At 45.3% G+C, this 12,717-nt stretch overlaps 1 protein-coding gene and 1 long non-coding RNA gene across 4 annotated transcripts in view; one reads left to right on the top strand and one right to left on the bottom strand.

The window, feature by feature from the left end:
• The window catches only part of LOC115086984 (serine palmitoyltransferase 3-like), a 254,044-nt gene extending 245,690 nt beyond the window's left edge, over window positions 1–8,354 (bottom strand). Inside the window, exon 1 of the mRNA XM_029593553.1 lies at window positions 7,991–8,354. Within this exon, the coding sequence (XP_029449413.1) occupies window positions 7,991–8,113 (123 nt within the window). The 5' untranslated portion in view covers window positions 8,114–8,354. The remainder of the gene's footprint in view (window positions 1–7,990) is intronic.
• Window positions 8,271–10,715, top strand: LOC115086985. Of its 3 annotated transcripts, none has more exons than XR_003855383.1 (4): window positions 8,271–8,400; window positions 10,011–10,059; window positions 10,215–10,242; window positions 10,440–10,715. It is a non-coding gene; the product is annotated as an uncharacterized LOC115086985 (long non-coding RNA). The 3 variants fall into 3 exon arrangements; XR_003855382.1 differs by lacking the exon at window positions 8,271–8,400 and adding an exon at window positions 8,472–9,054; XR_003855381.1 differs by lacking the exon at window positions 8,271–8,400 and adding an exon at window positions 8,472–9,132.
• The last annotated feature ends 2,002 nt before the right edge of the window (window positions 10,716–12,717 follow it).

Raw genomic sequence — 12,717 nt, 5'->3', positions numbered from 1 at the left:
TTTCATTTTAAAAACCCAGAATAATGTACTGCAATTGAATCTACCACAGCACACATTTCAGTATTGGAGCAATACCCCTTTCCCAGTTTTTAAGGGTTAAAACACAATGTGAAAAGGGAAACAAAAAAATCAAGTGGAAAGGGAAAAACCTCCACAGCAACCACAAAAATTGTTAATTTCTGCAGTGCACAGCTTCAAGAGGGCATAGGACAAACACAGGGGATCCCTGCAGGCTGGAGAATGAAAATAAAGAAATGGGGTAATGTTTCCCTTACACCTAAAGTTTATATTTCTACATGGGGTAGTGTCGTGATTAGCCAAGCTCTGCTTTTACTTGCTTCATTCAATCAGGTCGATACAGTAAAGTGTGCTCCGGAGCGCACTGTCAGCCTGCTCTGGACGCGTGTTTTCCCTTACCCCTTATTCAGTAAGGGGAGGAAAACACGCGGCCCACCCGCGGCACCTAATAGCGCCCTCAACATGCAAATGCATGTTGAGGGCCCTATTAGGTATGCGCGCGGGATCCAGTAAGTAAAATGTGCAGCCAAGCCGCACATTTTACTCTAAGAAATTAGCGCCGACCCAAAGGTCGGCGCTAAAAACTGCTTTTCTGTGCACCCTCCGACTTAATATTATAGCAATATTAAGTCGGAGGTCCCCAAAAGTAAAAAAAAAGTAAAAAAAAAAAAAAATTTGAATTCGGCCCGCGGCTGTCGGGCCGAAAACCGGACGCTCAATTTTGCCGGCGTCCGGTTTCCGAGCCCGTGGCTGTCAGCGGGCTCGAGAACCGACGCCAGCAAAATTGAGCGTCGGCTGTCAAACCCGCTGACAGCCGCCGCTCCGAGCCAAAAGGAGGCGCTAGGGACGCTCTAGTGTCCCTAGCGCCTCCTTTTCCTCGTTTGCACCGCGTCGCCTCATTTGAATACTGGATCGCTCGCACCGGCAAAGGGCCGGTGCGTGCGCCGGGAGAGCGGACGTTCGTCCGCTCTCCCGCGGTCTTACAGTATCGATCCGAATGTTAGGTATCCAGAGCGGGCCAGAGGTAAATGGTTGCACAATGTCTAGAGCAATCACTCAACCTTTTTTCTGTCAGGACACACTTGACAGATTGTTCTCACATGCGTGACACTGAACACGATTGTCACGGGGCTAAATGTAAACATATACTCTATCTACAGGAACCGCCCAGACACCCCAACAATGGGTGCAGAACAGAACTAGGTCATTCCATGCTCAATTTACCATAAAAAAAAAAAAAGCTTTTTCTGGTGTCGTAACAGCAACATAAACACTCTCCTCTACCAGGCGCAATAGCCCTCCTTATGAAAAAACAGTAATTAACCACCAATACATGTCCTATTGAGAAAACACAACAAATAATATTGATACAAATGCCTACATGTTGGTAAAATACCTCACCTCGGTCACACACATAGAATCGACCTTCACTAAGTACAGAAAGACCACAAATTACAAATATGGAGACAGAAACTGGAAGGAAAACCCAAAAAAGGAATGCAGTGCAAAACTGAAGAAATGGAAACAGAAATATAGAACCTAACAGACTCCCAGGATCTGCAATAATGTACACAAACTAATGCGCAAAAAAAGTTACACTTGCATTATGGAATGCACTCAAACAGTAACAACCCTACCTATGAAAAGGCAACACTACAAATATTTAACCAGGCCCTAAACACCAATATACCTCCTATTAGGGAAACAGATCAAGCCAAGCTGCTATAGATCCATACACAAAACTACAAGCTTGCAGAATACCCTTATCTGGGTCACACACGCAGAACACAATCAGACCCTCACCAAATACAGAATAAAGTAGCCATCAAGTTAATGTTTTTGTTTTTCCATTGTTGCACTGCATAAACTCAGTCTGGCTTCTTGCTATTTCCAGTTCAGTTTGTGTCTCCACATTTCTATGTATACATTTTTCAAATAATATAAAATAATAATTCTAAAACTACAAAAAATATAATAAATATTTCAAAACAACTGAAATAGAATAACATCCAATCATTAAAAACTTACAAAATTATTAAAAATTCTCTAAACACCAATAAAATATTTCAAACAGTAGACACATCACATAATACCCAATAATTAAAACGGCAGTTAATCAAGAAAGAAACTTAAGCCACCTTTACTTATCCTTCCAGCAACTCTCCTACTCCTTTCTCTTGTTGGCCAATAGCACATTACCAGAAGCAGCAATGGTTGCTGAAGCTCTGTCCTCATGCTCCTCTTCCTTAGGGTCCATGACTAGTCTGTCTCACGCGCGCGTACCAGTCACCTCCCTGACCACTCTCTCACACATGCGCACGTGCTCGCCAGTCAACTCCCTGACCACTCTCTCTTACTTGCGCACACACACACATATACTGGTTCACTCTCTCAATCTCATTCACCCCCACCCCGAGCACACATGGCAGCTACAGTACAAGGTAACTGGTATGCTGCTATTTAAAGCAGAGTCGTGACAAGCTGGGAACTGCAGAAGTGACTCTCTCCGGCCCCACAGTGGTGAGACGGCAGCACTGCAATCATCACGATATAGAGCAGTCAGCTGAGAATGTGGCAGTGAGGATTTCCTGCTGCGCAGCTATTTGGGAAATCCTTCGATTAGCTGTCCCGACTGTCTCAGAAAGGAGATTTACATTGTAAGCTTTCTGAGAAGGAGACAAACCTGCCAACAGCCGTACCTGAAATGTCACTTGCCTTGAACTTGGAAAGGCATGTAAATCCAAATCAACATTCAAGCATACCTAATGGAAAGTTTGTTTGCTATCTTATTATTGGATGTTTTTTCCACCCACATCTTGGAATTTGGGGGGGGGGGGGGAATATTACAGCTGAATACATCACTTCAGTGACTTCTTTGTTGTTGTAAATCTGCTTAGACATTGTTGTTTTTGCCTTGAACAATTTTCAAGAGCTCTTTAAGGGGGCAAATAGACATTTCCCTGTGTAAATTGGTTATTTGCAAATTGTCCATCTCTTTAGCCAGGGTTCAAGAACTCATGTACATTTATCTGCATCATGAGTAGACATTTCCTTGCCGGGGGGGGGGGGGGAGGAATGGGGCCTTGTTTGCCCTTTCAGAACTCCAGGCATTATTTCCAGCAAAAGAAAAGCAGCTGCAAGTCTCGACAGGCACTTTCCCCCCAGGGGACTTGCACTTCCCCTTTGAAAACTGGTGCAAAGCTCGCAGGTATAAGTAACCGCGGAGTTTGCATCTTTAGGGGCACTTTTGTAAATTGCCCCAGTAATGACACCAGCATTAAAAGCTGCAAAAAAATCCTTTAGATAGGACCAAGGGTTGTAATTTCATGAAGCTAGTTTTCACACTTTCTCCTTTCTGAGACAGTCCTTCACCACTGCAAATGCGGGGCAACTAATTGACGGATTTCCCAAACAGCCGCGTGGCAGGAAATCCCCGCAGCCACATTCTCAGCTGATTGCTCTGCACCCCGATGATCGCAGCTCAGGCAAACAGCTGAGTGCTGCCTTCTTACCGCTGCGGGGCTGGGGGGGAGAGTCTCGGGAGCCTTGGGACAGGATTTCTGCAGCGGCGGCAGCAGCATGGCCCTCTTCTTCCCGCGCGCCCGCTAAACATCACTTCCTCTTCCGGGCTGCAGGGTCAGGAAGAAGAAAAGGCCATGTTGCTGTTGCTGGCTTCCACGAATATTGCTGCCGTTCCTCTCCGGGCTTGAATGTGCTGACGGCACGGGCAGGAACAGCAGCAGTGTTTGTTGAGGAATTCTTTGCTTCTTGCTGGGGTGAGGAGAGGGAAAGAAACACCGGCAGGTGTGTCACGCGCTTCCTGGTCTCCCGCTGCGGGAGACCAGGAAGCGCGTGACACACCTGCCGGTGTTTGGCGATACTCCGGTTGAGAACTGCTGGTCTAGAAATTAGCAATTAATAGTACATATTTAGCATGTCTGAAGTGCATCACAGCTGTGCAAGAGGATGTTAAACGTCAGAAGCCTGGGGACAGGATGAAAGAGGAAGTAGGGTTAAAGGTTACAGTGGAAAGATCTTCTGACATGCTTAGCAAGGCAAATATAAAAATATGCCAAAAGGTAATTATCTATGCTTGTTTAAAATAAGAAAGAAGAAATAGAAATGTCAGGTCAAGATGCTGATTTTTATAGTATAAGAGAAAGCACTGTGGCGGTCAATTTTAGAATTCTCTGATGAGACATGTCAAGTCAGAAAGATTCTCTTGATATGCACATATCAATAAAGATTGATAATACTTATTGCAACTAACTTGGTATGATCATTCTTTCATCTAAGTTAGGAGAAGGCCCAGGATTTAAACAATATATTTTAAGTTATCCACAGTAGCCAGTACAGAGCGGCAGGTGCTACTACTGTAATCTTAATGATTTTTTGGTCCCATCAATGTTTATGTGAGGCCACAGTGGAAGGTGAACATACATAGTAGTTGTGGTCAGTGCATTTATTGTCCTAACATGTTACATACTTCAGTCTGTCAATTCATCTGATAGACATCATTTGAAGCATTTATCAGATTGTGATACACACATCAATATGTCCTTATCTAGTATACATAGGAAAAACGACATGGAAACTGAAGATACACCATTCCAAACAAAAAAAATTGTATTCTAAACCTGCACCTTGAAGGCGCACTAGTACAGGATTGTATTTCTCAGCAACATTTTTTTCAGACCTAAAATACTGTGTAGTAGTAGTAGGTGTGGTTTTCCACATCCACGAGAGAGGAATCAGGGTGAATTTAACTATTGAATGGAATCATTTTTTATGAATACATTTTTTTTTCCTTTTTTGTATGATGTCTATATTGTGTATGGGACACTTTTACAAAACTGATTGATCAATAATATTGGACTGTTTTCTGATTGGTTGTCGGAAAGACTGAGGTGGTCTTTAAACACTACACAACGCTCTTTTTCGTATGGAACATTTTCATAAAAAATTTGATTGGTGAATAAAATTAGACTTTGTTTTCTGATTGGTTACCAGGAAAATCATGGAGGTCTTCAAATACTATGCTCTTTTCTGTAGAAACACAAGCTAGCTGTGGAGGCTTGTGCAGATGAAAGATGCTAGAAGTTTGTCTGGAAGTCAGCCCTGAAGCAGTATTTGGCAGCAAAACATGGCCATGTCTGCATTTTCTCTAATAAAAAAAGTACTGCGTTTACTTTTCGGACTGAATTACAGTTTTTTAAAAAAAAAGTTACTTTGAATATGGATTACAATTGCTTATATTCTGAAGACTGCAATACACGGTGAGGCATGAGTAAAATGGGCATTCAATAAAAGTAATGTGTGATCAGAGAGAGGGTTATTTTTTTACCTTGATGGCAGCCTTCAGAGACAATCTTAAAGATGTGCACTGCCGAAGTTAACAATTTTTGTGGTTACTGAGGTTTTTCCCTTAAAAATTAGGAGAGGGGTTTGTGCTGTGGAGTACACTGTTTGGGGTTTTTGAAATGAAAATAAAAAATTAAGATAGATATAAATTTGCACCAGTGCTTCTGGTTTAGAATCATATTTGGGAAAACAGTGGCAGGGCCGATTGGGTATTGACGATTATAAGGCAATGCAGGCTTACCTTCTTCCCTGTGTCCACTGTTGCTCTGCTGCAACACTGGCAGTGTACACTACCAGCACTGCTGTCAGAGTAATGCTGGATACTGGAGGATGGTAAGCCTGTACAGCCTTCCCAGCTTGTCAGTTTTGTGAGAGGTCCCAAATCCACATGGGCTTTTATTTATTGTGGGAGGCAGATTTGGGAGGGGAAACTGGTGCAGAGGCTTATACATATAGAATTTTTTTTTTTTTTTATAATAGCAGAGGAGTAGATGGGAGAGGGGGCCCCAGTGCTACACATTTGGGTTTAATTTTTCACCAAAAAGAAGGGGGGAATTCCATCTGGAGCTGTAGGCTCCTTACCTACACATTTTAAAACCGGCAGCAGGGAGGCATGAATCTGCAAGGGATTACAGAGGGGGCTACTGCCGCCCCCCCCCAGAACTTTGTGTTGAAGATGGGAGGGAGGGAGGGGGAGCTAGAGAGAGTAGATCTAGGCCTCACACATTTTTTTTTAATCTGGTTGGGTGGAAGAGGTCAATGGCTGTTTGTTTTTTTTTTAACCTAGGCCAATCAGTGCTTAATTTTGAGCACTAATCAGTTTAGCCGTGGAATCTCGCCAATCACATTTTGACTGGCTAGATTTAGGAGAATACTCAGCTGAAAACTTAGGAAGTCATCTTATCCACTCAGTAAGCTCTTGAATATAGACTCCACAGCCACTCTGGCTGTCCAGAGGCACATAACCAGGCTGTCGCTTTCGGCCACCTCCTTGGGGTGTAAAACAATAGAGGGTGGAACAAAATTTAAGAGGAACAGGTATAGGAGGGGGATGGGAATTAGCATAGCAAGAGCCAGTTGTTCAGGGTATAGGGGCAGATGCAAAAGATAAGGGGATAAAAGAGAGCAGGTAGGGGGGAAGTTAGCCATTGAATGCTTCAGTGGCAAGGCAGAAGGAAGGGGACAGCAGATGCGAATATCCTCCAGTCACACCCTTACTGAGTAGCACAGATGAACTGAGCTAGAGTAGGATTTTGACGACACAGCAGGAGGGGCAGCAACTTTGCAACCAAAAAGGAAGATGAAAAATGGCAAGGTGCTCAGGTGCCAATAGATAGCGGACACCTGCACTGGAAATGGGCATTAGTTTTAGCCTGGTTATAATAGCCCCAAGTACTCAGATCAGGAATAATGGATGGCTAGGGAAGGTGTGAGAAAATAAATAATAAAAACTACTCGTGCCAGGAACGTAGCGGGCATAGGGATGTGGTAAATAAATAAATGGCAGGGGAGTAACAGCGAGGCTGTTCCATGCCTCAGAAATCTTGTCTAGCATGGCTTGATGCTGGGGAGTTAAAAGGTGAATAATGGTGATAAAGAGAACAATATTGTTACACAGTAAAAGTCTCCTCCACAGTGAGTGCTGCATTATAAAAGATATTTGAACCTGTGGCCTAATTTCTCCATTGTCAGGAAGGTTTAGCGTTAAGGTTAGAATTAGCGAGTTAATGTTTCTGTGGACCCTAATGCTGGTGATTATATATACAGGTTAATAAACACTTGAAATGGAGGGATGTCTAATTGGGAGGGGCTGGGGAAGCACATGAACAGGTGGAGTAGTCGAATGTGTACAGGGTGCCAGGTTTATAACTTCTAAGAGTATATATAACAGTCGAATTCAGAATTAGCTGCAAGTACCTAGCACTTCCGATGAATCCTGCTCAGCACGTCATGACCAGAACACCAGCCCCTGCCTTCAGCACTTTCCTGTAGCTATCACCAGCCAAGGGCAGGTTTTCTTTTCCTTACTTGTCTTTTCAAACACCTCGGTTTCTTAACCCATTATTATGGAGTGATAAAATAATACTGCCCGTCACCTCCATCAACCCCTTCCCCTCATCATCGGGCCGTATTTTTGGATTTTATTTTCTGCTAAATGTCAGCTTTGGGTCATCTTGTTTTGACTCGAAGAAGGGATTAACTCCTGAAGGCAAGTCAAGAAATGCATCGTTAGTCCAATAAAAAGTTATCAACTTAATTTTTTTTGCCTTTTTTTTTGGTTAACCTTTATTTCCATTTTCTTTCCAAAGCAGATTACCTCAAATATAGTTTTTCTTTGCAAGAGCAAACTAAATAAATATCACAAAAGCCCTGGCTCTTTAACAACTGTCGCATGACAAAAAAGGAAAACGTGGAATTTGCTCGATCGGGTTATCTGTAGCTCCCTCCTCTAACAAATAATTAAAACTTCCAAAATGGCTCAGAACTTTGTGACCCCCAGATGAGCCCTTAAACAGTGCCCAGATGGGAGGAATTTAGTTAAGAGTCTGTGAGCTCACTCACCTGCAGGAAGGGCGGGGAAAGGAAATAGAGGGCTGGGGAGATGACTAACCTGCAGGGACTTGCAGATCCCGTTCTTTGCGGAAATTTTGCTTCTGGAGCTCTGACTTTGCTTCGGACTGCAGTGATTTCCATTGCACACGGCGGCCGCAGGAGCGCCGCGCCAAGCAGCCATTTGGCTCCAGTTCAGCCGCCTGCCTGCCCCGGTTTCCTTGAGACTCGACTGCTGTAGTGGTTACTAGTCCTGAACAGCCGGAGTTTGGAATGGGTGGAACCAGTTCAGCCACCACCACCTCCTCCTCCTCTTCACCCTGGAGACGGGGAGGGAGGGGGGGTAGAGGAAGAGCAGCCCAGAGCGTCCCTCGCGCTCACCTCACGGCCAGAAAGCCCGGCGACTGCAGCGCGAGCTGTCTCGAGGCTGCACTGGGCGGAGGCTCCTCCTTCCTGGCCCCAGGGTGGAAGGTGCGGAGCGTAGGCGACCCGGGGGAGGGGAGGAAACGTGCGAGGTCGGCAGCAGGACCTCTCCCCACCCAGAAACACCGCGCTGGGCGTTTTCCAGCCTTCCCTTTAGAAAGGGGAGCTCGCGGCGGACTTCCAAGCGCCCCCTCCCGACACAGATTTATTTTAAACCGCATTGGGGAAATTTTAATTTCTTCCTTTATTTCTTGCCTTACAGTTAAAATGTTCATGTCGGGTTACAATTGTAAACTTATAATTCAATACCTCAAAAAAGAAATTAAAATTGGCGAAGTACGACAATTAAACGTATCCTGAAAACATTACAGCCGGGGCTTTGTTTACTATGTTGCGGGCGGCACTTCTAGTTGTTTTATCTTCCGAATTTCTTATCAGATGCACATGTTCAAAAGACAAGTGGTCGTGGCTTATCGTATATTACAATAGATCACTGGCTGCATCTTAGAAGTTCAGCACAGGAAAGCGAAAAAAAAAAAAAAAAAGAGGGTGAAACTGGAAATCAGGCATGACCTAGACCTAGTGGTTTGAGCAATGAATTCGTAGCCACGGAAGCCACAGTTTTAAACCCTCCACTGGCGTTGCTTGCGAAATCGGACAAGGCACTTCAACTTCTGTTTTCTCGCGTACTCTCTGGGGAAGGTGCGAATACTGCTCGAGCTACGAGAAACCGTAGCCAACAACATTTAGTGTTAGTCTCGTAGTTTGCACCTCTCCGAGGTGAGGAGCTCAGCGCCGGTCGTTTTCCTATCGTAAGCAAGCTGAATGGTTATTTAAGAGGCGAGCTCAAGCGCAAAAGAAAATGATTTTGAAGTACATAGATAGAAAGGGAGACGTCTTAATTCCTATAAATGTATGCTGATGGAGAAGATGATTTATGCATATAGTGGAGTTTTCTGCCCTGCTGACAGGTTTTCTTGATCTCTGGCCTTCAGGGCTGAGTGATAGGAGGAGCCCAGGAGGAATTGCTGATCTCAGACTGGTTTCCGGGACAACTCACTGTACTTAGTAAAGAGAGAGACACAGGGCCCTTTGGCTCTTAATGCAGCAGTTACTAGCTAAGTTCTTTCTAGAAGCTGTGTTGATCAAGGAGAATCGTGATTCTTTGTGAATTTAAATACCTTCTTTTGGAGCAAGGAAAGAATAATTCAAAGATATTGAGCTTTCCAGACCGTCCTTTTGATATTAAAAGCTAGTGCTACAACATTTTTGGATTATTCTATACCTTTTCTAATAAAAGGTATTGCAGCCTTTGAAGGATCTAGTTAAAACCAGGAATTCCGTTCAGATCCTCTGTTTTGTCGCTGGTTTGTGTTTTTGTTTTTGTAGCACAGGGAACCTCACTTTAAAGTTTACAGTGCCTGCTGTTTCAGAGGTGTTCACATATGATGTTAAATGTGTGGATCCCTGATAGTCCTAGAATTCTACATAAGGCATGCGATAACCTACAGAGCCAAGTGTCCCCTCAGAGGTTAAGGGGAGAGGCTGAGACAAGGAAGTACAAAGTACATGGAATTTCACAGATCTAGTGTTAATTAGCGGTGTGTTATACAACAAACAAAACATTCACCACAACACAGTTTGCTTTTATTTTCCAGGATCACTTCTTGTTCTGCTGGAAAAGATTGTAAATGCTAATACCCTCAGGTAAGAATAATTAACTTTCTTTCCCCATTAACACTTTTCTTCTGTTTCAGCTATAGGGTAATTCTCATTCATGTACAAGATACAGTTACATTAAAAGCCTATTCTTAAATTAAATGACTATTCTCTTTACTACATTCTTTTTCTTTCTTCTATAGGTAATTCCCAGTGAAGTGTGGAACTAAGGTAAGCCTTGATGTTTTACTCTGGATTATTTAACATTTCTTTAACTAATTGCTAACCAAATGTTTGTTTTACATAGGATTAACATGTATGATGATAATAATACAAGTAAATATTCCAAATACAAATTTGTATAACACAATATAAGTAACCCAGTTGAGTATGTGAATTCTGACCAGAATTTTGTGGCCTTTCTTCAGAGAGCTCAAACGACATTGAGTGCCCAGAAAGTCCTTCAAAGTCTCAGGCAGATGAGAAGACTGTAGACACAGGAACAAAGACTGGTCACACGATGCAGCTGTTCTCTAGCCCTTTTGCCTCATGACAAACCAACTTCTATAGGTATAATTACAATAAAACCTTCCCTATACCCACTCTCGTGAAGGATCTTGCACAATAATGTTCAGATTACTTACCTGGTAATCTTGTTTTCCTTAGTGTAGACAGATGGACTCAGGACAAATGGATAGTATCCGCGTGCTAGCAGTTGGAGATGGATCTGACGTCAGCACAGGGGCGTGTATATATCCCCACAGGAAGCGCAGCTGTTCAGTAATCTTCCTTGCAAAAGCTGTTATGGATGTGTGTACTGACGCTCAATGAAAAGTAAAGAAAAAAGTGAAAACAGGCCTCCCCTGACCGATTGACAGTGGCCGGAGACCGCCAGCCTTCCCAACCGGAAGGCGTGGATATAGGCAGAGTGTACGCTCTTAGGAACACAAAAGTCAAAGGCGTACCCGGAATCAGTGAAACCCATGGACACAGGCAGCTGGGCGGGATGCTGAGTCCATCTGTCTACACTAAGGAAAACAAGATTACCAGGTAAGTAATCTGAACATTTCCTGGCGTGTAGCCAGATGGACTCAGGACAAATGGGATGTACCAAAGCTTTACACCCCGCCTGGGCGGGAGGCTGCCTGAGGACCATGCAGTACCGCCCTCGCAAAGGCCGAGTCCTCCCTGGCCTGGACATCCAGACGGTAGAACCGAGAAAAGGTATGGAGGGAGGACCATGTCGCCGCTTTACAGATGTCCGCCGGTGACAGCATTCGGGATTCAGCCCAAGACGCCGCTTGGGCTCTGGTAGAATGAGCCTTAACCTGTAGAGGCGGAGCCTTCCCAGCCGCCACGTAGGCGGCTCTGACCACGTCTTTAATCCAGCGGGCAATGGTGGGCCGAGAGGCCGCTTCACCTTGCTTCCTCCCGCTGTGTAGGACGAACAGATGGTCTGTCTTCCGCAGGTCTGAGTCATTGTCAGATACCTGGGCAGCAATCTGCCGAGGTCGAGATGGCGTAATAAACGGCCTTCTTCAGATTTCTTCAAACCTACCGTGGTAGGCAAGGATATGGTTTGGTTAAGATGAAACTGTGAAACCACTTTAGGGAGAAAGGAGGGAACCGTCCGAAGATGGATAGACTCCGAAGTGATACGTAGAAAGGGGTCACGGCAGGACAGCGCCTGTAGTTCAGAGACGCGGCGTGCGGAGCATACGGCCAGCAGGAATACCAACTTCAGGGTTAGAGACCGTAGAGACAAGCCCCGAAGGGGTCGGAAGGTGGATCCCGCAAGGAAATCCAGAACCAGATTAAGGTTCCAGAAGGGTATAGGCCACTTTAGTGGCGGACGAATATGCTTGACGCCTTGCAGGAAACGAGAAACATCAGGGTGCTTGGCGATAGTCTTGCCACCTCTCCTGGGTCCATAGCACGATAGTGCCGCTACCTGAACCTTGATGGAGCTGAGGGAGAGACCCTTCTGAAGCCCATCCTGCAAGAAATCCAACACAATAGGAATAGTGGCGGCATGTGGACTGGTGCCATGAGAGTCGCACCATGCTTCAAAGATTCTCCAGATCCGTACGTAGGTGAGGGAAGTGGAAAACTTGCGAGCCCGGAGGAGTGTAGTAATCACAGGCCCCGAGTAACCCTTTTTCTTCAGTCGAGCCCTCTCAATGGCCAGACCGTAAGAGAGAACTGAGCCGGATCCTCGTGCAGAATGGGACCTTGACGTAGAAGGTCCCGGAGAGGAGGCAGGGGGAGAGGTTCCCCAGCCAGCAGGCGTCTGAGGTCCGCGTACCAGGGTCTTCTCGGCCAGTCCGGGGCCACCAGAAGAACTAGGCCCTGGTGTGACCGAATCCTGTGGATGAGGGCACCCAGTAGAGGCCACGGGGGAAAGGCATATAGAAGAGTCCCCGGAGGCCACGGCTGGACCAGAGCATCGATGCCGTGCGAGCACGGGTCGCGCCTGCGGCTGAAGTATCTGGGTACCTGAGCATTGGACCTGTCTGCCAGTAAATCCATGGCCGGGATCCCCCAGTGATCGACAATCATCTGGAAAGCTGTGGGGGACAGCTGCCACTCGCCTGGATTCAGGCGTCCCCTGCTGAGGAAGTCTGCTGTGGTATTGTCCTTCCCGGCAATGTGGACGGCGGAGATGTCCCGCAGATTCGCCTCTGCCCAAACCATGAGTGGGGCGAT

Source organism: Rhinatrema bivittatum, chromosome 3 (assembly GCF_901001135.1).
Source record: "Rhinatrema bivittatum chromosome 3, aRhiBiv1.1, whole genome shotgun sequence".
Lineage (NCBI taxonomy): Eukaryota > Metazoa > Chordata > Amphibia > Gymnophiona > Rhinatrematidae > Rhinatrema > Rhinatrema bivittatum.
The sequence above is the reverse complement of the archived record's forward strand: the minus strand, read 5'-3'. Positions and strand labels throughout refer to the sequence as shown.